The sequence below is a fragment of the Drosophila montana genome, unplaced genomic scaffold, assembly GCF_035044405.1.
Source record: "Drosophila montana isolate Dmon_TW-CO22-7 unplaced genomic scaffold, ASM3504440v1 contig_3218_1, whole genome shotgun sequence".
In the NCBI taxonomy this organism is placed as follows: domain Eukaryota; kingdom Metazoa; phylum Arthropoda; class Insecta; order Diptera; family Drosophilidae; genus Drosophila; species Drosophila montana.
In genome coordinates this window covers 665,424-692,503 of record NW_026998098.1, presented here as the reverse complement: position 1 = coordinate 692,503, position 27,080 = coordinate 665,424, and the positions used below count along the sequence as shown (strand labels likewise).

Sequence of the window (27,080 nt, the reverse complement as noted above, 5' to 3'; positions counted from 1 at the left end):
GCTCTGTGAAGGCAGTGCAGTCATTTGAAATAAATTACTTTTTGCACCTGATGAAAACTAAGCCAGCAACTGGCCCACAACAACAGCAGCAGCAGCATCGAGTCGAGAAACTCAACAAAACTCTGCCTAGCATTTTCTTTTTCATTTTTTTCCTATAGCAGCATTTATTGTCATTATTATTTTGATACTAGTTGTAACACCGTTTTTTTTATTTTTGTTTGTTTTTATTTTTTCTTCTGCTGCTGCTGCTATCTGCCGCTAGATTTATGCCAACAAAAGCAAACAGTAAAAAATATTTTGCTTTTAATTTTTTCTTTTGTGATTCCTCGACAGCTGCATTACAAAAGTTGCCCAAAGAAAACAGTTTGCATTGCAATTTTGACTTGGTTTATTTTTGTTGCTTTGTTAGCTTTGTTTTGTTATCAACCAACAAAATGGAGAATATAAAATAGAAAACAAAATAAGCAGCGAAAATGTTTCAAAAAGTGCCCAGACAAAAATGAGGGGCCAACAAGAGCCTGTTTCCGGTCTGCGGTGACCGGCTTAGCCCTTATGGAGTGGGCCCAGCCGACCAAATGTGTTCATCTCCTTACAACTTTTTGGGAGTTCTCACGGAATAATAAATAAAATTCAGAACTTTATCTATTCAATAGCGACTTAAAACATTTTAAATTTATGTCAAAAAAAATTACTGAAATTTGTCTAAGCAGAAAAGTTAATTTATGTCAATCGCAACAACCTTCGCTCATTATCAATCATTGTCAATCTATAATCAAATACATTTAAATAATTTCGAACTATTCTAATAGTCATACCTTATCTTTATTTGGCAATAAAATACGTCAATCATACTCAATCACTATCAGCCAGTAATCTTAATTATTCTCCAGATTTCTCTACGTCATTATGAACTACTTTAATTGTCATACCTTACCTATATTTGGCTTTAAGGAAATGTCAATCACCATCAATCCGCAAAGTAAATTATTCCTCAGATTTCTCCAAACAATTTAAAATTATTCTAATAGTCTTACCTTATCTATATTTGGCTATAATAATTATCAATCATTATCAATCAGGTTTTCCTAAATATTAAATTGTCAAGATCAATCACCATTAATCCGCAACCCAAATTATTCTTTAGATTCCTCAAAACAATTTTGAGTTATTCTAAAAGTCTTACCTTATATTTGGTATTAAAAGTGGCAATTATTATCAATCGCCGTCAATCAGTTTCTGTAAAATTCAAAATGAATTACTGTATAGAAATTCTATTTCATATTTCAACGTTTTATTCAGCTACAGTTTAATAAAGTCACAAAGTTTAAGAACCCCACTGTGCAGTCTGTATACCTTCACTCCCATATTGTTTGTTAATTTCTTGTATAATTTTTATAGTTGCTTTCTTTGCTGCATTTCATTTGCTGGGGCACCCTTGCCCCGCTTCATTCTCTGCTGTTTTGTTTTGGCTTTTCAGAACTTAATTAAATGTTGTCACAGCGCATACTTTGTAGTTTTTGCTGGGGCAGCCAAAGGGCAACGCCTGCAAGAGCTACAACAAACAGAACCAGGGCAAGGGAACCGGATGGACGGGGTAGTAGGGACGGGACAGTTGTGAGGGTATCCAAGTCTGTGTGTGACGGCGATTCGAAGTGTAAATGAAATAATAGCTGCTAAAAACCAATTTGGCGTAAATTACAAAAGCTTAACGAGTATATAAATAGAATGCTTGAGCTGACAAGGGGCAACCTTTGACTAACAATGTTTCAATCATCTTTCTCTTCTATTTTGCAGTTCCGTGGAGCTGATTGCACTGCTGGCCATATCGTGCACATTTTTTCTGTTCATGCACACAAACAAATTAAATAGTCGACTCAAGGAAATGGAGGTGAAGCTACAGCCATCCGAGTTCTCGGCCCTGGGACTAACTGGCAATCACATAAGCGGACATGATGCGGGCAGTAAGTAACTAAGATATGAATCTAAGCACAAACGCATCTTAAACCCTCTGCCTGTCTGAGACAAGGCCGCAAGGCTAAAACTGTGTCAAAGTTTTCGCTCGATTGTACATGCTGCATGCGTAGATACAGATACAAATGCAGCTGTCAGATAAGCCCTTTGCACAGGAAGCCAAAAAACAAACACACACACACACACACATATATATATATAGTAGCTACTGCGGCTACGCCCAATTGATTTTTAATGACCACATTGACCCGGCCTATAAACAAAGCTCCAAATGATTTTTTGTTAACACTTTTTGTGCAATGTTTTGGCTGGCAAACCATAAATTAGTCAAACGTTTTAAGCCAAATTAGTGCCCAATTCTTTATGCATGCATTAATTATAGCAAAGTACATGCACACACAAACTCACGATAAAATCGCCACCAAAAAGCTGCTAAATTAAAATAAACATAATAAATACATATTGGAGATATGTCCACAGATGCAGTTCTAATAGCACCGCGGCCAATTTATAATAATAATATGCACCAGCTAGTGTACATATGTATCTATTTTTCATATTTTAGTGTACTCATTAATTATTTAGGCAGGCCAGCGAGCAGCTTTTCCCTGTGGGTCCAGTTCAGGGATCCTAACAGCAATTTAAGCTTTTAATATGCGTTAAGCATCGGAATATATGCATTATGTTAGATTAGAAAAAAAAAATACATAAATGATGCAGCATATTAAAATATAATTATTAATTCAATTAGTAAATATGCATAAGCCAACTAGAGCGGGTGCAATTTTAAGCTGCGGAAATTGTGGATTATGTTATTCCATGGAAATGTTATAAGCTTGGAATATGTTTAATGCTAGATAAATAAGATTTAATCGAATCATATTTTTCAAAATGCAGCACGTAATTAGAGCTAATGTGGTTATTAATTGAGGTAGTTTCTATATAGTTCCCAGAAGGTTAAACATAATATTTAAAATATTTCTATGACCATGGACTTCTAGTTGATCGCATTTTATCCTTGACTACAGCACAACAAATATGTTCAGCCACAAATGACTATTGTAGATTCAATGTTACAATTATGATTATGAGGCATTATACAAAAAAACAAAATATATATATATATATATATATATATATGTATCTATATATGTATATTTGTACAATGACCAGAAACTTTAGTGTCATTTAAGTGGAGCTCACATTGCATTTGTAAATTGAAACTTCTGAAACTTATTTGGCTGGCTGATAGGTACTTGACACGTTTCTTTGTGTTTTATAAATGTTTGCTGGGGGCAATGTGCCCCACTTGAGTCAAGTGGAATTTGGCTATTTGTATATTTCATGACTTTTAGCTGAAACAGCGCTCTTGAGGACGTCATTAGAACGTTGTTAGCTGAACCCATACTTATGCCCAGCCAACTAACTAATAACTCTATTATTAGCCGAGCTGCAACTGTGAAATACGAGCCGAAATCAAATCAAACTTTCCGCATGCAAAACCCTAATTTCAATGCCGGAAGCTTGGGTTCGTCTAGGCCTGCAATCCACTTGCAAATTAGTCGGAGCTGCTTGGCGGCAGCTGCCACTGACGAAATACGAGTCGAGTCGAGTATGCCGAAAACCTGGTTGGCTGATCCATACGTGCTAGTTATGTAGGGGGGTTGGTTACGGGGATATCGCGACACGGCTGCTTCACGCCTAAGTGCAGTGATTGCCGCTAACAAAAGCCAAGTGAGCACTGCACAGTGGTTTGAAAGCTTCAAAATAATTATGCAAATCCATATAAAATATGCCAGCGGCGTGCTACACAGCCCAAACAATTCGGTTTGGGTTTGGTTTTGCATATTTTTGTTTATTTACCTTAAACTTTAAAAATAACTATGAAATGAATGTATTTTCAATTTACAATTGCCCGTTGTACTGTGAATATTGCCAAACGTAAATATTTTCATATGCAAGATGCGGGCTATATTTAATTTTTCGACCCAGAATTTACAGCTATCAAAAATGGATAAATAATGCAATGTCTGGGGCTTAAATTAGTTTATTTTTCAAATATTCGTAAACTAAACTCAAAAAGTAAGCAACTAAAAAACGATTTTAATCATATTATCGCTAAGCTGAAGATAAATTCTCAACAATATTGAGGTATTTGAATTGAAAATCTTCTTCCAATAGATTAAAATATTTGTAATATTTCACAAACAATTTATGCCATACCTAATAATATCAATTTCTGAGCCACTGTGCAACAGTCATGTGATCATGATGTTGATGGCTCCGACTCAAACTCCAGCTCTGGCGTCGCGACGTCTTGAAGATGCGCTCCAATACGATAGTCAGCTAGTTGTGGGTTTCCATTGCGCAGCTTTTGCTGAAGCTATTGTTTGATATTATTGCTGTTGTTGTTGTTGTTGCTGCTGCTGTTATTGTTATTGTTGTTTTTGGTGCTGCGACTGCGCACGCGTCGATTGCGCCGCAGCGAGCCCAGACGACAGATACAAATTGTCTGGTTGGGCCCAAAGCAATGCGAAATGGCTAATGGCCAAAAATAAAAGAAAAACCTTAGCGCGACGTTGATGAGATATATTGTTGTCTGCGCTGCAAAGCCAAAAAAGAAAAGTGCAATAGGCATTTAGCTTTAGCCAACCATTCATTCATAAATATTTCATATAATTGACTCACACGACTTTGAAAAATAAAACACGAGTACACTTAACGTACTCACGTAAGACAAGCTGATGACACCTCCAGTTGCCAGTTTTGTTTCGTTTTTTATTTTTTTGTGTTTTATTTTTTAAGCAGCAGCATTGAACTTGACTTGGGCTAATTAACAACAAGGCGATACGTTATGTTTTGCCGTGTAGTGCAGTGTTGTGTGCGTGTGTGCGGCTTATTTTTGCTCTAATGAACAAATTAACAAGCTAGCAAACAGTTTGAAATTCTAAATGAAAAATAAATATATGTAGGTGAAATGTGCGATTTGATAATCACACAGAACTTTTCAAATACAGGAGGAAATGTATTTGTGTTTAAATATGCGTGTCTTGTGGTAAATTTAAAGTAAAGTACTTCGAATTCTTTATTCAAGTATCAGGCAAATTGATTTTATGTAAATATATATTTAAATCAAATCAAAATTACTTTGATTTTATTTGTTGAAAATTTGTAAACAATGCCGCTTGCAATTTTATTTCTAATTAAACATGAACAAGTATGTCTTTAGTTAAAATCCATGACAACTTTGACTGCATGTAAACCAGTTTAATGCAGTTGGCAAAAACGAGTCGTAACTTTTTTCAATTGGAGCACCCGATAGGCACTTAACCAGGTATTTGGCCTTTGGGCTGGGCAAAAGTAAAACTGCAAGCAGCAGTTGCTTAGATAATGTTAGCATGTTTTCTTTTCATTTAAGTTTTCTTATTGTAGTTTCTTAAAAGTGTGCCAAAATGTTTTGCAGGTCTTTCATAAACGTATTTTTAAGATTTCTCTATTCGTTTTTCGTACGCCCGTCATTTAAAATCCTACCAGTACCTAGATTCTAGCTGGTGCAAGCCAATAATTTCCAACTGCAATTGACTTTAAGTGGCGCTCCATTATTCTGATTTTTTTTTAGTTGAACATATCGCTTGCTGCAGTTCCGCCCATTGATTGAGTGGGTACGTAAACTCATTAAGAGACTTTTTGTTCTTTGTAGCTGCCACCTGTAATGTGGTTAACCTTCAATGAATGTTCAAATGGCCAATAGCCGGAGCTAAACTGTGAGTCTGTCAATGACTCGAGAACAGCAAAAACTAGATTTGCGTCATTGTCGAGTAACAGAGAGGGGGTGTATCAGCTGTAACAACTGCATAAGAAACTGCATGCATGTAACCCAATTTCAAGACCACACAAAAAGTGCCAGAAAAAAGAAGTTAAAGCAAAGGCTTCTCTGGTCTGTTTGCGGCCTGGCCAGACCACAAAATGTATTTCACTTTGGTTCAGTGAGTTGGATACGGGTGCGATGCGATGCCAGTTGAAACCAGTTAGTCTTGGCGACTTTCATTCAGATCATTCAGTGAAACTGACCATACCAATGGCCAAAAGCAGACCACATACACAACGAATCTGGTTTATAGGCATTGGATTTGGACTCGAACTTATGCCGACTTCCTTGTTCATCAGGCTCCAGCGGGCAAATTATGAAATGCTTAGCCGCAAGACGAAAGTGGTGCAAGCTACCCACAACCCACATCACTTCTCACTCCACTCTCGCTCTCTCTCTCTCTTTTTTTTTGTCTTGCCACTCCACTCGAATCGACCGCAGTTGGCCAAAAATCAAGACGTTTTCCGCCTGTCCAAATACTGAATTGCAGTCATTTAGTGTGCAATCGCTAGCTCTTAACTCGCAAACCTGTGACCGGTGCTGCCAACCTACGCCCGGGCCTGACATATGCAAAGGCATTCAAAATTTAATTGCCCTTACAACACTGAATATGGCGGAATACGTGGACAGCTTGGAAAGGTTTCATTCACAGGATTTTGGGCCAACTTTCGAAATTGTTGATAAGACATTAAACGCTTGCGTTTTCGTTTAGACTGTACATGATAACCAGATAGGGGAGATGATCCTACATCCAAACACTCTGGAAAGTGAAAGGAACCTTCATGAGCTTGCATATTTATTGCAGTCACATTTATTTTCCAATTTCTGCCGGCTTGGGAGAAGCATTTCGAAGTGAAGTGCTCTTCCCTATCAAAAATATTGCATAATTTCTTTGTGAAAAGTAAAAGTATTGACGGCATTCAAAGGGGAGGAGTTGGCACTGCCCTGCAGTGATTGCTTAAGGTCGTCGTCGAGGCATGAACAACACAAAAGTAAATGACCGACACAAATTCAGGTTTCGCAAAGAAACATATCTAATATTCTGTAGAATATTCGAACTGGTTAATTAGCTTTAATGAGAATATGAAACTGCACATTTGTAAATATTTTTCTATCTACGAGATATTATATAAAATTTATCAGCAGCAATTTATTCGGCTATAATCAACATAATAGCCCAATAAATTAATTTCATTTTGTGTACATGCATGTCTATAACTTCTGCTGCTTGCATTTCAGAACATGACGACATTAATACTCTGCACGGCACCTATCAATATCTGAAGAGCACCGGCCAGGTAAGTGCGAGCATTTGGTATAACTATTTTATGATTCGCCTTTGCCATATAAACATGTCGTAAACATTATTGCATACATTTTGGTTGGCCATAAAAAATCAGCGAAAAACCATCTAAAGCATCAAAGTTCAGCTAAAAAACGCGTTTCTAAGGTAGCTGCTCAGCTCCTTGGTGTTTGATATTTTCTTCAAGTGTGTCTTGCCTGCTGTTTGCCTCTCACTCTCGCGCTCTCTCGCCCATCATGGTATAAGCGTTGGCTCATTTTGGTTCCACATTGGAAGCTGCTCATCGAATGTCATAGCACTCTCTCTCGCTCTCACTCTCTTTGTCTCTGTCTCACTGCCATATACATACAACATAAACATAAACACAATCAAATAGAAAACTTTGGTAGACTTTAGCTCTCTCTCTCTCTCTCTCTCTCTCTTGCTCTATTTCTGTCTCTCTTACGTATGCTCTCTAGCTCTCTAGCTCAGGCTACGACTCTCTTTAGTCTATCCATGCAGCTCTCTTTACACTAACCCAAATCTACACTTTGACTCAGTCTTGAAATTTTGTTAGCGCAGCTTTCGTTTTTTTTTTTTTTTTTTTTTTAATTTTGATTGAGTTAGCTGCCAGATGCGCCAGTTGCGACATAGAAAAGATAGAAATTCGATTTATGATTATTAAAATAAACGCTTAAAAGGTAAGTCCACCGAAGAGGATTATAATTTAGACAAATGTCAGTTGCGAAAACCGCGTTGGCGTCGATGAGTTTAGAGGAAAAAAAAATATAAAAAAATACATAAACTGTGCCCAGGCCAGATGCCTGATGACTGATACAGGTTACCAGTTGCCCCACTGCCCAATTGTGCCTGTTGCTTCAGCCAAAATCCGCTTATAGCCTCCATCTCTATATGTACCACTTACTTATGTACTTGTTGTGCTACCCACCCGTCTTTTTTGCTGTGCCTGTGCCTGTACTTGTACCTGTGCCTGTGCCTATGTCTGTGACTGTGAATGTAACAACAACGCTTGCAAACTGCATCCACTTTTGCAATCCGGCAGCTACAACACCTGACCAGCGCACAGCTGAACAACACGCCGCAGGCCCAACTGGATACACTATTCTTTAATCGAGTGCCAAAGGCGGGCAGCGAGAAACTGATGGAGCTGCTTAAGCTGTTGGCCAATCGTAACAAATTCCAGGCGCGTCGCGATCCCAAACACCTATTCGAAACGATACTCTTGGATACCGGCTTTGCACGCAATCTGCTCAAAGCTGAGATACTCAATTGCAGCACAGCCAATTCGTATACGAAGCATGTGGCCTTTCTGAACTTTGCCGCATTCGGGCACCCCTGGCCCATCTATATAAATCTGGTGCGGGATCCGATCGAGCGTCTGGTCAGCTGGTTCTACTATGCACGAGCGCCCTGGTACTTGGCGGATCGTGTTAACGCCTTTGGAAGTGACTATAAAATCCCAACATTGGAATGGCTCCAGAAGGATTTCAATCGTTGCATTCTCGAGCACGATCCGGAGTGTGTGTACGAGCAATCGGATACCGGCCATCTGGGTGATCACAGAAGGCAAACCCTGTTCTTTTGCGGACAACAGGCCGAGCTCTGCATGTGAGTAACAGCCGGCCATTAGAGGAGGGGGCTTGCTCGATTTGTTTTCTGTGGCAAAGTTTGTTCTAAAGGGTGTATGCTTACAATTAAATTAAGACCAAAGATAACTTTGAGGTCATATATGGCACTTATTTGCAGGATATTTTTCGAAAAAGTCCCATTTAAAAAAAAAATCGATATATTTAAAATACAATTCAAAGCATTGAAAGAACTAAAAAAAAGCTCAATTGAAACAACGATATTTTCCAAAAGCAATCCAGCTAAATTAAATGTTGCGACAGTAAGGAATAAAATTTAAATTTTTTTGTGAGTTTTGCCCAACTCGGGAATAAGATGGCTTGATTGAGCTTGTCTTTACATTCTTTTAGTTTTGGGGTTAAGTTACTGAGAACTCATCGAGCAGCCCTCGCAGCATAGCAGCTTAGCCCAAACTGCAATTGAAACAACCTTCACAGGCCCTTTAACTCTCAGGAGGCCATGCAGCAAGCCAAACGGAATGTGGAGAAACGTTACGCTGTGGTGGGTACCTGGGAGGATACGAATACCACACTGAGCGTGCTGGAGGCATATATACCACGATACTTTGCGGGCGCCAAGGATGTGTACTATGCGATGCGAAGGGATATGGAGAATGTGAACCGGAATGCCTTCAGGCCCACAATCAGCGAGGAGGCGCGAGCCCTGCTCAGTCGGAATCTGACGCAGGAGATTGAGTTCTATCAGTTTGTCAGGCAGCGGCTGAATAAGCAGCATATAGCATTGCAATTGGAAAAAGATCGATCAGTTAGCGGATAAGATTTCAAGAATAAAAGCTACTCTTACTTTCGCTCTGCTTGGTCTTTTCAACCTCTAAAAATTCTTCCAACTGTGTAGTTAGTTTCCTATTGCTGGTAGCTGTTAGTGGGACAGGGACTCAGACTCTCAGCATAGAACTTTAATAAAAGCCTACTTCCTGCAGCTACGTGGTCACAATGTGCACGCGGCCCGAAAGGGCGAGGAGCTGCAACAGCATGGATTAGCAAATTATCAAACAGCTCATCCATCACATAACCATGTGCACAAAGCTCTGCACGATAAACAGCTGGCAATGCCAAAGAATCTGCATGCCGAAGATGACGATGAAGCTGAGGATGATGAAGACGAAGATGATGAGCATGGCTACAATATGGCCGCGGATTTGCTCAATAATACCAAAAACGCGGAGGTGGACTTCGTCTTCTTCAATCGCGTGCCCAAAGTGGGCAGCCAATCGCTCATGGAGCTAATGCGGCGCCTGGGCAAGATCAATGGCTTTGTGCACTCACGCAATCCGGGCAGCGCCAAGGAGACAATTATGTTGCCCAAGGAGGGCCAGAAGGATCTGATTGGGGATCTGCTAACGCGGCCCAAGCCGCACATCTATAGCCAGCACATAGCCTACATCAATTTCACCAGATACCATCTGCCTCGACCCATCTACATAAATCTGGTACGGGATCCAATTGAGCGCATTATCAGCTGGCATTACTATGTTCGCGCACGCTGGTATTACAATGATATGAAGGCCAAGCTGGGCGATAAGGCCATAGCAATGCCATCGGATGAGTTCCTCGATCTCGATCTGGACACGTGTGTGCGTAAACATGATCCGCATTGCACATTTGAGCAAATGCAGATCAAAAATCCCGTGGGTGATCATCGCAGGCAAACTCTGTTCTTCTGCGGCATGAACAAGAAGCTATGCATGTAAGTAGCGAGGCGTCTGGAAACAGAAGCACTTTCTGAAACCAAACCTCCATCCAACCCTGAGCTAGGCCCTTCAATTCGGAGATGGCCATGCAGAAGGCCAAGCGCACTGTGGAGTCGGAATATGCTGTCGTGGGCACCTGGGAGGACACAAACATCACGTTAACCGTGCTGGAGCATTATATACCACGTTATTTTCGCAATGCCAAGGTGGCCTATTATCGTAAGCGCATTTATCATTCTATTATTTTTTTTTTGTTGCAATTTTTGTTGTGGGAAAAAGGATTCCTAACCTTGCGTCGACTTTGCAGTGGGTGAGGAGCGACTCTCGCGTGTCAATCGGAACAATGTCACACGCATCGTGAGCGATGAGACGCGTCAATTGCTACGCAAGAATCTGACAAATGAGATTGAGTTCTATGAGTTCTGTAAACAGCGTCTATATCTGCAATATGCGGCACTCGGCAATGGCAAGCGATTTGGCGAGGATGACTATCTGCTGATGCCGGAGCTGCGCGGTGAAGATTCGAAAGATGATTATGAGTATTAAACAGAAGTGTATATATCATTTAAGCTGTGCCAACTATTATTAAATAAATTCCTTTATACCATTACACACAAAATATGCACTTTATTCTGACCTAAGTAAACGTCTTTAGACTTTAAGTCTGTCTGTGACTTACACTGCTTGGGAATTTTAAGCCCATTGCATTGACAAATGTAAACTTAATCTTTTCGCCCACTGCTTCTCTGTGTGCTTGTGTTGTTTGTCGCTCTCTTCAACACTCTCCCTCTCTCTCTCTCTCATGAACTCTTTGCAGTTGTGGCAACTCAATCCCAAGCACCTGAACAACACCCTGTTAACCAACAGTGAGCTGCTTTTCTTTAACCGTGTGCCCAGAACGGGAGCTAAAACGCTTATTGAACTGCTGAGTCGCCTGGGCGAGCTCAACAACTTTATCCTTGAGCATACGCCTTTCTCTAGGCCGATTGCCAACCATTTAACTGTTAAGCAGCAAATAGCTCTGGGTGAATATGTTTCAGATCTGGGACAAAGCTCGGCCTTTGTCTATGTCGAGCCGGTTGGCTATATTGATTTTCGATCTCATCACTTGCCCCAGCCCATCTACGTAAACCTGGTACGATATTTGCCAAAGCATATTTGAGTTTATATTGATTCCATGATATTGTTAGGTGCGTGATCCTGTAGAGAAAATTATAAGCTGGTACTATCATAAGCGTACGCCTTGGACTGCTCTTCGCATGTATAAAACTAATGGAAAATTTCAAAAACGCGACTTCTATACGAAAAGTTTTGAAGACTGCGTCTTAAAAAGAGATCCCGAATGTCTCTATGATTATGCAATGGGCTTTCAGAACGATTCCGGTGATCACAAACGCCAGAGTTTATTCTTCTGCGGACATGCGCCCCTCTGCGAGTAGGTAGCTCCCCAGCACAGCCCTAAACTGAGTTTCTAATTTTTCTAATGATACCTGGACAGACCTTTTAATATACCTGCTGCCATAGCTCGTGCTAAGCAGAATGTGGAGCGGCACTTTGCCGTAGTGGGCTCTTGGGAGGATGCAAACGTTACCCTTGCCGTCTTGGAGCACTATATACCGCGTTTCTTTCGAGGTGTAAAAGATCTTTACTTTGGTAATTAACTTAACTTCTACGAAAAAGCACCTCAACTCTAAACCTTATTATTTTTGATAATGCAGCAGCCGAGCACAGCTTGGCCTTGCCACAACGCAATCATTGGAAGCCGAAAATTAGTGAGCAAATCAAGAGCTTGGTGCATGCTAATTTCACATTGGAGTACGAGTTCTATTATTTTTGTAAGCAACGTTTATATCGTCAATATTTTGCAATAAATCGTCATTTAGAGCTGTGATTAGAGATGGTCATCGCAAAGAGCAATGTGTATCAGCTGTAACATTGGACTTTTACATCAAACCTCGTCAAACAGAAAGAAAAAATATATATGAGATATCCTTTGGTGGTTGTTATGCCATACAAATCACCTTTTTATTCAACTGGCAGACATCTCTTCATCGTTATCGGCCAGAAGGTAAAATCGCGTATTCCCAGAGAAACTTACGAGAGGTAGTCTGTTGGCAAAGTTTGAGTTTTCACAACTTAGTTTTAAAACCCTTTTACTTTGATTAGGAAAAAATGAGCTAAAGTTCATATTGAGTTATCACTCACTAAGATATCCTTAAGCCTTGGATTTGCTTATACATAATTCTTGAAAATAAGCTCAACCGTGGGATCGTATATATATATATTTTGCCCGTACGTGCTCGTGTTCGTGCCCTAAAAACCCAGCCCACGCCCATCTCTTATGCTGAAATTGAAATCGAACCAAAATTTGTAAAGCTTTTTTTTTTTATTTTGTTAAATGAGGGTAAATACTATTTAATAGCAAGTTACACGGGACGTGCACCCCGTTTCAAGTCTAATAGACTGTTCATTTCGTTAACGTTGAAACATGCGGTCTAAACTTAAGGATTTGGCCTAGGCAAACATTTCAGTTAGAGGAGTCATTGGATCAGCTTGTTTTCAAATCTTCCACTAACTCACTTCGTTTAGCTTTCGCCTTAGATCTCTTAGTTTTGACCGGCAGTTCTTCTGTCTTCCATTCAAGCTGGCTAATCTGACAGCAGCACAACTGAACAATACACCCAAAGCCGAACGCGATTTCGTATTGTTTAATCGCTTAGAAAAGGTTGGCAGTCAGAGTATGACAAAGCTATTGGGCCATTTGGGTACCCTGCACGGTTTTGTCACCTACCGCAATGAGATACCGCCTAGCAAGAAAGCTGTATACAATTTTGAAGAGGAGGCGGCTATCGCTGAGGAACTCATAGAGCTGGAGGAGCCTTCGGTCTATGTAGAGCACAGCAACTGGATCAACTTTACGGCTCACGATATGCCCAGGCCCATTTACATAAATCTCGTGCGGCATCCCATACAGAAAGTAATGAGTGCCTATTACTATCATCGCCATCCCGTGGTCTATGCCAACAGCCTGTTGCGCAATCCGAATAAACCCAAACAGAATAAGGAGTTCTTCGACAGGAGTTTCAATGAATGCGTCAGACAGCGTATAGCTCCCGACTGTGTCTTCGATCCGCACATACCCTACAATAAAGACTGGCGAAGATTCAGTTTGCATTTGTGTGGCAATCAGAACGTTTGTGTGTAGGTAATGCCCCAACTTGTTGAACTGCTGATGGAATAATTGTTGCTATTCCCTAGGAATTTCAACTCTGAGATTGCCACGCAAATAGCCAAATTGCATGTGGAAAAGGAATATGCCGTCGTGGGCAGCTGGGAGGATACAAACATAACATTGGCCGTGCTCGAGGCATATATACCGCGCTTCTTTGCCGATGCCACAAATCAGTATTATTGTAGGTCCTTCTAAATATCCACTCACCTTCCGCTTGTCTAATTTTTGCCTGTTATGTGTGTTCAGCGCATCGGGACAAATTTATGATAAATTCGACGCCGCACGACAATCACCTAGACGAGGATGTGGAGGCCTATCTGAAGCAACAGTTCGCCTACGAAATTGAGTTGTACAACTTTTGCAAGCAGCGCCTCTATAAGCAGTATATAGCTATCAGGAAAACAAATTGAGAATTGTTCCTCGTAATAAAAAAAATATGAATTACAAATCGCAGCCAATACAGGAGTATTTTAGAGTGAACTTTGAAATGTGCGGCCTTTTACATTTCCCCGATATTCCAGCGCGAAATTTCTGCCGAGTCTCAGACTATGTTTTTAATAATACCAATATTTGATCAAAAAAAATCAATACGTTCAGTATTTATAGTTTAAGCAAAAGTTTAACAACGCACTTTTAAAAATTTAAACTTTAACAAATCATCGTATTTATTAATTAATTATGAAATCGTTTAAAGAAACGGGCGGTAGACTTTACAATAACGTCGTGACGTAAAGAAGGAACGGTATAGAATTCTCTTGCCACTCCCCTGTCCAGCATATTTTATAGCAACTTTCACCAACGAGTCTTTTCCTTTCGCTACTAATCTCAAGTCGGTATTCGGTTAGCTTGCTGCTTGCACTCACTGTACCCAGATTCTGATTGAGCTCTCAACGGTGCGCCTCGATCATTTGCAGATACTTCAGCTGAATGCCAATCAGCTGAATAACACCAAGAAGGCTGAGATCGATGTGCTCTTCTATAATCGTGTACCCAAAACAGGCAGCATGCAACTTATAGAACTGATGCGAGCCCTGGGCAAAGTGCACGACTATGAGGTGGAGAAAGATCCACAGAACGGCGGCATTCGGCCATTGCTAGACACCGCCGAGGAGGGCGACTGGATAGATAATATCGTTAATCTCGAGGATGGCACCGTATTTGCCAGTCATGTGAACTATTTGAACTTCAGCAAACACGAACAGCCGCGACCCATTTACATCAATATGGTGCGTGATCCGGTTGACCGCGTCATCAGTTGGTATTACTATATACGTGCCCCATGGGTATTTGTGCCGGGTCGTCGTCGTCACAATCGCGAAATGCCCAATCCCCAATGGGTCAACACCGAATTCGATCAGTGTGTGCTGAGCGGTGAAAAGGTCTGCACCTACATTGAGGGCTCCCTGCTGGAGCGTGTGGGTGATCATCGCCGTCAAACCCTATTCTTTTGTGGCCACAATGAGTTCAAATGCACGTGAGTGGTTGACGTCTTCTGTATTGTTATCCCAGACCATAATTACTCCAAAAAAAAAAAAAAACACTTCAGGCCCTTCAACTCGCGGCTGGCCCTGCAGTTGGCCAAACAGAATGTGGAGCGCGAATACGCGGTTGTGGGCACTTGGGAGCATACTAATGAAACTCTGGCCGTTTTGGAGGCTTATGTACCGCGCTACTTTGCGGATGCCTCCAAAATGTACTACTGTAAGTACTGGAAAGACACAACCCAGCTGCGTCTATAATAATAACGCCCTTTGCAGCGGGTCTACACGCCGCCAAAGCGAACGACAATCCCATGAAGCCTCACATTCGAGATGAAATTATGGACATGGTTCGTCGCAATTTCACGCGCGAAATCGAGTTCTATCAATTCTGTCGCCAACGTTTGCATAAACAATATCTGGCACTAAAACTCAATGAACTGATGCGCCTGGACAACAGTTTAGTTCAATTGCAATCAGCCAATGAGCTGGCCGTCAGGGATTAGTTAGTCGAAAGCTTAGTTTAGATATAGAATCCAATAAATCAATATTCAAAGATCTACGAAGAACTGAAATACCAATAGAAATTCTAAAGTGTAAAGATCTTTTATTTTATTTTAAATATCATCAGCTAATTCAGTTCATAATATAATTTGATTCTATTTGGAATTATTATCTTCGATATCCCTACTGATCTGAGTTCAGAACTGAATGCCTATCGCCTACCTCTTTGGTCATTGTCTTGACGAACCTATGAATTTATTTAATCACCTTACCTGAACTGCTTCGAAATAGTTAAGAGATCTTCGCCCACTAACTTGAACTTAAGCTCAAGACTAACCTAGAGTGAACTCCCAGTTTGCAAGCAAAGCCTAAATGAAACTCGAAACTATTCCCAACCGACCTCCTCCAGCTGCAACGTCTGAGCGCCGAGCGGCTAAACAATACGCGGAATGCTGAAGTCGATGTGCTCTTCTTTAATCGTGCCGCCAAGGTGGGCAGTGAAGCCCTACTGGAACTGTTTAATGCCTTGGTTGAGTATAATGAGGGTCTTATATTGGAGCGCAGCGGACTCCATGAAAATACCGTGAGGCAAATGGATAAAGAGGGGCAACAAGAAGCTGCCGAGTTTGTGGCTGGCCTGGAGGAAGGCACCATTTACATACGGCACATTAACTGGCTGGACTTTAGCGAGTTTGATCTGCCGCAGCCCATCTATATAAACATGGTTAGGGATCCAGTGGAGCGTGTCATCAGCTGGTTCTACTATGCACGCAGCTCCTACAAGAATGCCATCGAGTATCGCAAGGCGCCGAACAAGAAAATTAAGCCCGCGTCCTGGTACAAAAAGAACTTCAATGATTGTGTACGTAGTGGAGATCCCGAATGCCAGTATGTGCCACATACCGTAAAGGATTACGTTCCAAACTTTAAAAGACAGTCGCTCTTCTACTGTGGCCATCATGACGACTGTATGTAAGTAGAGAGAGGATTTGCCACCTTGAGCCCGGCTAATACTTCTTGAGTCCGCTTTGCAGTCCTTTTAACTCGCCCACTGCAATACAAATGGCCAAGGAGCATGTGGAACGGGATTATGCTGTGGTGGGCAGCTGGGAGGATACGAACATAACGTTGACCGTCTTCGAGCGCTATATACCACGTTTCTTTAGCGGTGCCAAGCTGATGTATGAGAGTAGGTTGCAGCTATCATAGTCAAAGTCCCAACAAATCTCGTTAACCATTTCTCCCTCTACTAATCAGTGCATAATAACAAGATCACAAATCGGAATAAGAACAAGCGCAAGCCCTACATTGAGCCAGAGGTCAAAGAGATGATAAGACGTAATTTCACATACGAATATGAGTTTTATCATTTCTGCAAGCAGAGGTTGTACAAACAGTATTTGGCCCTCAACTTGCGTGAGCTGGAGAAGCATGGACTGTTGAATTAGATTCGACTAGGACTCTATATGCATTAAATAAATATTTTAGTAGAAACAAGAAAATACAAATAATACTCGCAAACCTTTCTATCTGTGTGTGTGGTCGTGCCCATTTTGTGTCTAATTCCATGTGTTGTGTCACCTGCACGCTCTTCTCCTAATCCTTCCACTCCCAATCCAATTCCCTACCAGTTGCATAGCCTGACGCCACAGCAGCTGAACAACACGGCCAAGGCAGAAATGGATCGTTTGTTCTTCACACGCTGCGCCAAAGTGGGCAGCGAGTCGCTCATGGAATTCATGGAGAATTTACAGCAGATCAGCGACTTCGATGTCGATCGCACGGGCCTAAAGAAGTCGGTACGTCAGCTCTCGCCCAGGCAACAGGCCGAAAGAGCAGATCACATTTACAACTCAGAACCGGGCACTGTTTACATCGAGCACACATCCTGGATCGATTTCAATGCCTTCAACTTTCCCAAGCCCATTTACATTAACCTAGTGCGTGATCCCGTCGAACGCGTGATCAGCTGGTATTACTATGTGCGCAATTCCTATCTAAATGCCATATTCTATCGCAAGAATCCAATGGCTACCCTCAAGCCTACCGCTTGGTTTAAGAAAAACTTCAACGATTGCGTCCGCAGCGGCGACCCGGAATGCCAATATGTGCCCCTCACAGTGAAAGATTATGTGGGCAACTATAAGCGACAGTCGCTTTTCTTTTGTGGTCACGATCGGAATTGCTTGTGAGTAAAGTTGGCCCCTTCGACCCATTAACATGCAGTCAGACTTTCAAATTAGAAAAAACAAAATAATTCCTTACCTCTCTAAAAATAATTCATTTAATTGCATAAATTGGCATTTTATGATCATTTCTATATTGAGTAAATTTTTTTACAAGTGATTTTACTTTTAAATTGATTTTAATATTTATTAATTAACTCTGGCCCTTTTCTGGCTCAAACGATATAGAATCCCCAAACCGAGGTTATGATTAAATGATAATTTTTGTAAATACGAAAGTCTGCCTCTTAAAGGTAAAGGTTAATGGGTTTGAGTGCTTGGCCGGCAATTTCTTTAGTTTTATGAATGCTTTGCAGACCCTTTGACTCCCCCTTGGCCATACAAATAGCCAAACGTAGGGTTGAAGAGGAATATGCGGTTGTGGGCAGCTGGGAGGAAACCAATATTACACTAACCGTACTGGAGCATTATATACCGCGATATTTTGCGCGTGCCACGACCTTGTATCCATGTAAGACCCTAAAACTAAACGATGTGGAAGTGCCAGAGTTATATATTCTATTGTTTACAGTGTATCAGGATAAACTTCAAAATCGAAATCGAAACAATCGCAAGCCCAAAATCGATGCAGACGTTAAAGCTATGATCAGGCGTAATTTCACCCACGAATATGATTTCTACTATTTCTGCAAACAGCGTCTCTTTAAGCAGTACATTGCTCTGAAGCGTACAGAACTGGAGCGTCTCAATTTAACATAGACTTCGATGCTATTAGAGCACTCATCTCATCAGTTCCAAAGTTATCTACAAGTTATCTGCTTAAGCGTACATATTTACAGGTTTATTAATAAAAGACTTTCCTTTAAAATACCCAATTATTGATAAGAGCAATTGTATTAAAAGGTATCATATTTAGGGTTGCAAAACCCATAAAAATGGCTAGTAGTTCAAAGAAACCTAGGTTTTGGATCAAACCTTGGCTTCTCACATATTCTAAAAATATTAATTCAATTTTTTATTTATAATCTCGTAAATATTTTCAATGAAAAGTATAGGCTAAATTTGACAACTAGTCAATATTGGCAACTAACAAATTGGATTAGATATATTCAATGGACTAGATATTTCTGCATAGGGAGTGAGTCTTGCCTTTTGAAAACATTTTTGAATGAAAATATGTTTTGGAAGATATATGAGCTCCTCTGCTGGTTTTCTGGCAACTGGCTTGGCTTAAGGTTCCGTTCCCATATTAAAAGTGTAATTCCGAGTGTAAAACCGGTTCGGTTCAAAACCTATTTGCAGTCTTGTATATGTTAGTTCTCAGAGTCGAGAGTCCAGTCATTTGAAGTGCAGTCGCTTACACAGTTTCAGACCACATTATTTGTGACTCACCCAACGCTTAATCACAAACCTCTGTGTGTTATCGATCACAATTCTAGCTACAAATTGCCAAATGAAAACCTTCTTAGCTGGTCAATGTAACCACTCTGCGTTTAAACAATACTCGCCGTGCCCGCCTCCAAGTGGTCTTCTTCAATCGTCCAACCCGCGTGTGCACCGAGCAACTGGTTCCGCTCTTGCGCCTTCTATCGGATCATAACGATCTGAACCTGGTGCTCAATGGACCGGTGCGGAGTATAAGCAATATTCGCACAGCCGATGAGGAGAAAATTGAGGCCGAGTGGGTGAGCCGGCTGGAGAAGGACACACTTTACATAGCACACGGCAACTGGATAAACTTTACGCAATATGGACAACACAAACCCATCTATATATCGCTGGTGCGGGATCCAGTGGAGCGCATGATACAACATTTCTATAAGCAACGCACTCGCCAGAAACTGATCATCAGTCGTAGCATCTATCCGGGCTATCCACAGCGAACAAATGCCTGGTATAAACAGAGCTTTAATGAGTGTGTGCGCAGTAGCAGTCCAGATTGTCAATATATCCAATATTCAATCGAGGATGCCGTGGAGGATTTCAAGAGACAATCCCTGTTCTTTTGCGGCAATCATGAGGATTGTTTGTAAGTAAAGTAAAGCCTAAGATATCCCTCTATGTCGGAATGCAGCAACTACTTTCCAACTATAGACCCTTCAATACGCAACGAGCGGTGCAAGTGGCAAAGCGCAATGTGGAAAAGGAATACTCCGTTGTGGGCACATTGGAGCAGCCAAACGTTACCCTGACAGTGTTGGAAAAGTACATTCCGCGGTATTTCAATCATGCACCATATCTGCACAACTGTAGGTTACCCATGCTCTATTCCCATCCCAGTTCCAGCTCCATTCTATCCTCTTTTTACAGTGTACAAACAAAGCTACCATAATCACAATCGCCGATATGCAATCGATCCTGATGTTAGAGCTATGGTGAGGCGTAATTTTACCCGGGAGTATGATTTCTATTATTTCTGCAAGCAGCGTCTATATAAACAATATTTGGCACTGCAACTGGAGCAGATTATCGTTTGAATCAAATCTGAAATAAACGGAGGGCCTCAAGTGAAATCCCAAATTGTACCAAAAACGCATTTATAATAAATATGTATTTTAACAAAATATCCAGCTGTTTTCTTTAAGTGTCAGATGATTCTTGCCTTGTTGCATTTAAATAAGTTAAATAACTTAACGCTTTGTGAGCTCTTGAAATTGTATACGGTTGCGTTTCAAGTAGTTCATACAGATCTCACTTGAGTCTTAAGTTCAGAGTTCAATATATTTGACTCTATTGTATAGTTGTATAGAGGAATTATATCCTCTTGAAACGATTTCCCCACAGAACACCAATTAAATATCAAACACCAAGGAATGTAAGGTAACTATGGATAATGCTGATGTGGAATGGCACAGAAGTTAGGAAACACTCCCTGATAACTATTAGATACACTTTCTAATCCAAGCATTTCTTATGTCAGATGTCATCGCTTAATGTACGGGAACTGAACAATACACGAAAGGCTCAAATGGAGTTGGTCTTCTTCAATCGAGTTCCGAAAGTGGGCAGTCAGACGTTTATGGAGCTACTTCGTCGTCTCTCGGAGCGCAATAATTTTCAGTTTCATCGCGACGCTGTCCAAAAGGTGGAAACCATACGCCTGGCTGAGGATCAGCAACAGGAGATGGCGGAAGTGATCAGTGAGCTACCAGAACCCTCAGTATTCATAAAGCATGTCTGCTTCACCAACTTCACCAAATTCAATTTGCCGACGCCCATTTATCTGAATGTGGTGCGGGATCCCGTGGAGCGTGTTATTAGTTGGTTCTATTATGTACGTGCTCCCTGGTACTTTGTGGAACGGAAGGCCGCATTTCCAGACCTTCCCCTGCCGCATCCAGCCTGGCTCAAGAAGGACTTCGAGACATGCGTCCTTAGCGGTGACCAGGAATGCACCTACACACAGGGCGTCACAGTTGAAGGCATTGGCGATCATCGCCGTCAGAGCTTGTTCTTTTGCGGCCATGATTATGAGTGCACGTAAGCTGCGCAGATCTGAACGCATTGGCAGTGTCAATTTAATAAAAAATAATTTCTTTAACAGTCCCTTTAATACTGTAGGCGCCTTGGAGCGCGCCAAGTTTGCCGTGGAGCAACAATATGCGGTAGTTGGAGTACTGGAAGATTTCAATACAACACTCTCAGTGCTGGAGAAATATGTGCCACGTTTCTTTGAAGGCGTGCGAGATATCTATGCAAGTATGTCAATTAAATAAAAAGTAACATTGGATTTATCTCTATAAAAATGTATTCCTTTTGTCATTGCCAGCCAGCGCCGAGTATCTGACAAAGATCAACAAAAACAACTTTAAGCCACCGGTCAGCGAGCATGTCAAGGATATTGTGCGTCGCAATTTTACCAATGAAATCGAATTCTATCAATTCTGTCGCCAGCGACTACATAAACAATATCTGGCCGCCCATTTGCCGCAGAGGATTATAACAGCGCATCCGGCGGCACTGGGGCGCAATTAAGTCTCCTCTATTGTTCGAAATTGTGTAAAACATTTGTATAAAATATAATCGATCCTGTAGTCAACTGCGCTACCCCCTCCTCCATTCAATCCACACACATATTGTAGTAAATAATTGTTTATCATTGTGTATATTTCAAATTGGTTATAAAAGTTATTTATATGTTTATTAAATACATAATAACATATACATATTTATATTGTTTAGTTAGTGATTATGAAAAATGCATTCGAATTGTGATGTCTTCAAGTGAACTGTTGAAATTTTTTGTTTTTAAATACCTAATTTTAACTAGAATTAAGAATTTTAAGCTCACAAACTGTAAAAATAATAAACGCTATCATAAGATCTATGAACTTTGTCTTTTCAAAGACATGAGTGAATTGCGACTCATGATTTAAAGTTAAAACTAATGACAGACTTCAATGAAATTAATTAAAGCTATTAACTATTCTTTAGAATTCCCTTTTTTACAATTGCAACACGTAAAGGCTCTGGTGTGAATCATAATTGTCTATAGACTATGTATTTAGTTCTCAATATTTTTTACACGTTTTCCTATATAAGCCTATAGAATGAATTAAAAGAAGTTGGCATCTACTATTACCTAATGATTTCATTTTTAGTTTGCAAAATTCATATAAAATTCACATAAACTATGAATGTCAGGCCCATAAAGTAAACCCTCTGAAATTATGAAATATATTTACCACACAAAGATAAAACCAAATATAATATAATTTTTCATGAATAATTAAAGATAATATGACAAAGCAAGCAGAATATATTGAAATAATTTGCAACAATAATAAATCTGCGTTGGGGAACCTGGAAGTGTTTTAATAAAAAATATTGAAGCATTTCAAGTCGACTCGAAGTTCATTTTAAACAATGAACCCATTGCGATTGCAATGGCCTCCTCGTGGTGTTCCCTGGGTACCGAATATGCATGTCGGTAGCTAATTCGAGCGGCGACCTTCAATAAGTAAAATATTAGATGTAGATGTGCATCTACTGTTTTATAGCTTGTCAATATTTTAAATAAAAAAGGTCTTTTCACATTTATTTATTAAAATTCTTTTACTGGGAAATCATAAAAGTAGACAAAAATGTTATACAAGCTTTTGGTAAAAATCTATTAAATATTTATTACTTAATATTAAACATTTTTTAAAATAAGAAAAACCGCTTTTAGCGGTCCCAATCTCCGTAACAAAATTTATAAATTATAGCTTCGGGTAGGTCGGTTTCTTATTTTACAGCATAATTGTTGGAGGCATATAGTGTTTACATTTCCCTGAGTGTTATTGCTATGTCTAAGGTAATGTCTTTCCAGATTGGTTACCAAAAAATGGTTTTCAAGTTATTACTTAAAAAAGTGATGTGAAACAAGAGAAAATTGATTATGCACATAATAACTAAATCGAGGAAATAAACAAACGAGTAAAACATTTAACATGAATTGTACATCTGAATACTAAAATATAATGTAACAGTTATTGAACAAAATTGGGCGAATACAAATTGGTCTTTTGAAGACTGACTGCTTTTAATTCCAATGCTACAGCAACTTATAGCATGCTGTGATTAGAGTCGGCGTAGTTGATCGATCAATCTTGCGCTTCTTACTGTGAGAAGGGATTGCAAAAATACAAAATTGATAAAATTAGCAGTTGATTCATTTAAATGACACTCGGACCTACCTCTTATCACCATACAGTGGATAGAACTCATCAGGTTTCATGTCAACACCCGGACCAACCTTAATTCGTTTTACGCATACATAAGCCGGATTCTTATCTTCGCAGGCAGTTGTCTCGACCCAGCGCTCCGGAGAACGCAGGTAAGCCGTCACGGGATCGCTGTCAACCATCTGCAATACACGCTCATCGTATAAGTCCAACCACTCCTTTGAGTCTGCCCTCACGCTCATCAGATGCGGCTTACAACGTCGCACAATCTTACACAAGATTTGATCAAAAGCCAGAGCCTTGGGCAGCTGATAAGCGTCAATATGAAGACGCCAGCGTGCCACATAGAGTTTGTATATAAGATGATAGTCATCATAGCGGTACTGAATACACTGGCCATCCGGTGAAATGCGAGCCTTGAGAAATACATCATCAAATTGCATCTCATCCTCACTCAGCAGATTCAGTCGTTTATTGTCGCGCCGTAGATAATCCCACTTATCCACATCGAGTCCATTGCGACTGTTATGCACAATATCGAAAATGTAGCCATGTCCCATCATTGGATACGTCAACAGTTCACTTTTGCCGAGTATCAGCGCTTTGATTAGCTGCACACCACGTCCATTGTTATCATCGCGAAGTGTGCACAATTTCGTGCTCTTCATGTCGCCAAAGATTTTATCCACGCAAACCAATCCGTTTTGCTCATGCTAGGCGCAAATGAAATGTAAATGAATTACAATATAATTTTGAATACGAACAGCTACTCACATCGAAGCTTTCGCCACAAACTTGTTCCCAGTAATGCGAAAATGGACCATGTCCAATATCATGAAGCAACGCTGCAATTTCCACCGCCTGTCGGCACCATTCCGGCAAATCCCGATCATAAAGTGAATTACGCTTTAAGGCATTCAGTAGATCTTTTGCGCTCCTGTATGTCCTGTAATTTAGCTGCAGTTAATACTTTTTCTTATAATAGAGGATATTGCTTACCCTATGCAGTGATCATAGCGGGTGTGTGTGGCCTCCGGCTTGGCATTTACCGAGAGCAGTCCCAGTTGTTGAACTTTTTTGAGGCGCTGGAACAGGGCATGATTGACTAACTCCTCGATGTGGCTTGGAATTTCAATAACTCCATGAACTTCATCCTCAATGAGCATCTAAACAAAGCGCAAAAATATGAACAAAATCATTTTCTTATCAGTTGAACGACAAATTATTAATATCACTAGTTCAGTACATTTGGTAAAAAGGAAAGGAATTGATTGCTAAAAACTGTAACTTTGCTTTTATTCTTGGACACAAATGTGTCGCCTCGACAAGCAAATGAGAACTGAGAAATTCAACTGATGAAGCCAAGATATCTACTGGTTAGGCAAGTTCCTTATGAAATACATTATAGAAAGTGTGTATGCTCGACACATGAGAGGTTCAAGTGGTTTTACAAAGTACTCAATTATAACACAAAGCATTTATAACCATGCAGTGTGCATGCCTCTATATGGATATACATTTGAAATTCTATCTTGGAACAGAATAGACCACAAAAGAGAGATATGAGCTAATATGCAACTAAACTAAATCTGATAAGTTCAAACAGCCTTTTGCGTAGCATAAGGAGTGAAAGCTGCGATATGCCCCAAATGTATAGATGTAACTGGAGGGGATAAACAGCTGTTCTCCCAGCTAGACAATTGTTATACGGTTTCCATGACAACCAGATTGTTGGGTTGGGTTCTGATTGAAATTGGTGGGCATGTCTAATCATTAAATAAATAAATAAAAAACGCACTTACATGTGGAGCTGCTGCCGCCGCATCGCTGCTCGACTGCTGATGTCGCAATTGAAGCTGCTGCTGCTGAATTGAAAGAGCAGGCAGCTCCGTGCCCTGTTGGGTCAGGGAGCTGCAATCACACACCAAACTGGCTGACATCTGGAATAGCTGATTTCGCCTTCGCTTCTGTTGACATTTGCAATGGGACAGAAAAGCGAAGCGACTATAACGCAACAGAAGAAACGTTTTGTATGTATTATAAGTCACATTTGTAAACAAATATAAAAATTATGTCAGCGGGGAGCACAATCGACGTCAGAGCAAATCAGCTGTTTGCCGCAAGCTTGTTCAGGGTTGCCAAGCAACGCGTTTGCTTGTCGCCAGGGCTGCGGAGCGTTCCCTAAAGCAGATTCGTTCGTATTGGTACTTCAGCTGCTCCACCAGCTGCTCCACCGCTCCGTTTGGGCTTTTTTGTTTTTTTTTTCACAAATTTTGGATTTCCAAACAAATTCAAAAAACGTGGTATGCAAGTCGATTTCAGAGATCAGTACGAGTTCAAAAAGGTATAACTTTCCAAAATCTGACCATTTTTAGCCGAATTATCGGAAAAAAAACGAAAAATCTTCAAAATTATAACGGCGTTTTTCGCGTTTTTTAAATCGCTGTATCTCGGTCAAATAAGCCCCGATCTTGGAAAGATTGGTCTCGTTCGACTCGTGGTCACAGCCCTTTTCAGCCAACATCGTAATTTTTGCAAAAAATAGTAGTTTTTCTCAAATTGGGCCATTTCTTAGAATTCAGATATTTGGTGTTAATCGTTAGATCCGTACGAGAAGAAAGAGGTATATCATTCCGAAATCGGACATATGGTACCCGAGATATTTCAATTTTAATTTTAATTTCAACGTATTATGTAGACAGCACAAAAGTATGCAGTACTAACTATTAAAATTCTGCTAAAAACCGCTACAAACGGCTATAAATGGCTATAAAGCCTCTGGTATTTTGGCTGATTTTAAGAAAAATCTCGGCAGCCAGCGGTTGTCTAAAAACCGTTAATTTTTTATGCCACAACCTTTTTTTTATACAAAAATAACAGAATTTAAAAATTTATTTATAAAAAAAAAAAAACAAAACAAAAACACAAAATACATTCATGTGTCAAAATATAATTTAAACTCCTTAATTCGATAACATGAGCTTCAACAGTTTTTAATATAAAATTATCAAGTAGAATGCAGCACGGCAAATTTGTAAAATAATTATATCCAAATCAATGTCACGCGCTTTATCAAAGCAATTTTTATTTGAACCGGCCCGCCAAGGGGTCGGGGAAAGAGGTAGACAACATAGAATAGGTTTTTTCAGAGAGCGCCGTCGCATTGAAACGAAAGCGAAAGTACCTTTTGACCTACAGCTGAAAGTGTAACAGAAGAGCGAATTATCCAAAGAGCATGAAATAAACAAAGAGACATATAAAGAGTAAAGAGAGAAAAAATGCACAGCATAGCGGTACGGTTCGTTCACATGATTGTTTAGATAATTTTGAATTACGTACGAATACAATGCCCATTCCAGCACACACATAAATACATACATATGTATCTACTTTTACATATATTACACATACTTGTATGTATATATAAACTGTAATTGCAATATTGCAGTAAACAGGCCAATTGCGGACAATGCACCTTTAAGATAAAAGAGAGAGCAAAGAATATCCAAGGCATAAAATACTATATGTGTACGAA

The 27,080-nt window shown here is 40.2% G+C and overlaps 4 protein-coding genes across 15 annotated transcripts in view; 3 read left to right on the top strand and 1 right to left on the bottom strand.

Annotated features, from left to right (window-relative positions):
* pip (pipe) overlaps positions 1 to 22,113 on the top strand; it is a 50,359-nt gene extending 28,246 nt beyond the window's left edge. Inside the window, exons 2-7 of one of the 12 annotated variants that reach the window (XM_064689948.1) lie at positions 1,795 to 1,961; positions 7,079 to 7,137; positions 11,297 to 11,614; positions 11,670 to 11,914; positions 11,978 to 12,132; positions 12,198 to 12,387. In XM_064689948.1, the coding sequence (XP_064546018.1) occupies positions 1,795 to 1,961; positions 7,079 to 7,137; positions 11,297 to 11,614; positions 11,670 to 11,914; positions 11,978 to 12,132; positions 12,198 to 12,370 (1,117 nt within the window). In that variant the 3' untranslated portion in view covers positions 12,371 to 12,387. The other 11 variants (XM_064689943.1, XM_064689947.1, XM_064689944.1 and 8 more) reach the window with 11 other exon arrangements.
* LOC135433578 (heparan sulfate 2-O-sulfotransferase pipe-like) lies at positions 14,445 to 15,695 on the top strand. Its single transcript, XM_064689719.1, has 3 exons — positions 14,445 to 15,185; positions 15,258 to 15,412; positions 15,469 to 15,695. Exons 1-3 carry the CDS (start codon positions 14,716 to 14,718, stop codon positions 15,693 to 15,695), a joined length of 852 nt encoding a protein of 283 aa, XP_064545789.1. The 5' UTR covers positions 14,445 to 14,715.
* Positions 19,948 to 20,412, top strand: LOC135433734 (heparan sulfate 2-O-sulfotransferase pipe-like). The gene is made up of 2 exons (XM_064689963.1): positions 19,948 to 20,128; positions 20,190 to 20,412. The coding sequence occupies exons 1-2, from the start codon at positions 19,948 to 19,950 to the stop codon at positions 20,354 to 20,356; spliced, it is 348 nt and encodes a 115-aa protein (XP_064546033.1). The 3' UTR covers positions 20,357 to 20,412.
* An 862-nt stretch (positions 22,114 to 22,975) lies between the features above and the next one.
* fal (falten) lies at positions 22,976 to 25,663 on the bottom strand. Its single transcript, XM_064690010.1, has 5 exons — positions 25,348 to 25,663; positions 24,545 to 24,711; positions 24,320 to 24,491; positions 23,558 to 24,258; positions 22,976 to 23,482 (listed from the first exon to the last, which is right to left on the bottom strand). The coding sequence occupies exons 1-5, from the start codon at positions 25,483 to 25,485 to the stop codon at positions 23,416 to 23,418; spliced, it is 1,245 nt and encodes a 414-aa protein (XP_064546080.1). The 5' UTR covers positions 25,486 to 25,663; the 3' UTR covers positions 22,976 to 23,415.
* Positions 25,664 to 27,080: the final 1,417 nt, after the last annotated feature.

Excerpts from the sequence above, each read along its gene's own strand:
- LOC135433578 (XM_064689719.1), top strand. The coding sequence starts at position 14,716 with ATGCAACTTATAGAACTGATGCGAGCCCTGGGCAAAGTGCACGACTAT. Across the intron at positions 15,186-15,257 it reads CACAATGAGTTCAAATGCAC|GCCCTTCAACTCGCGGCTGG; the intron begins GTGAGTGGTTGA and ends AAAACACTTCAG. Across the intron at positions 15,413-15,468 it reads TGCCTCCAAAATGTACTACT|CGGGTCTACACGCCGCCAAA; the intron begins GTAAGTACTGGA and ends CGCCCTTTGCAG.
- fal (XM_064690010.1), bottom strand. The coding sequence starts at position 25,485 with ATGTCAGCCAGTTTGGTGTGTGATTGCAGCTCCCTGACCCAACAGGGC. Across the intron at positions 24,492-24,544 it reads CGCTATGATCACTGCATAGG|GACATACAGGAGCGCAAAAG; the intron begins GTAAGCAATATC and ends GCTAAATTACAG. Across the intron at positions 24,259-24,319 it reads TTTGTGGCGAAAGCTTCGAT|CATGAGCAAAACGGATTGGT; the intron begins GTGAGTAGCTGT and ends ATTTGCGCCTAG.
- LOC135433734 (XM_064689963.1), top strand. The coding sequence starts at position 19,948 with ATGCAGCAACTACTTTCCAACTATAGACCCTTCAATACGCAACGAGCG. Across the intron at positions 20,129-20,189 it reads TGCACCATATCTGCACAACT|TGTACAAACAAAGCTACCAT; the intron begins GTAGGTTACCCA and ends CTCTTTTTACAG.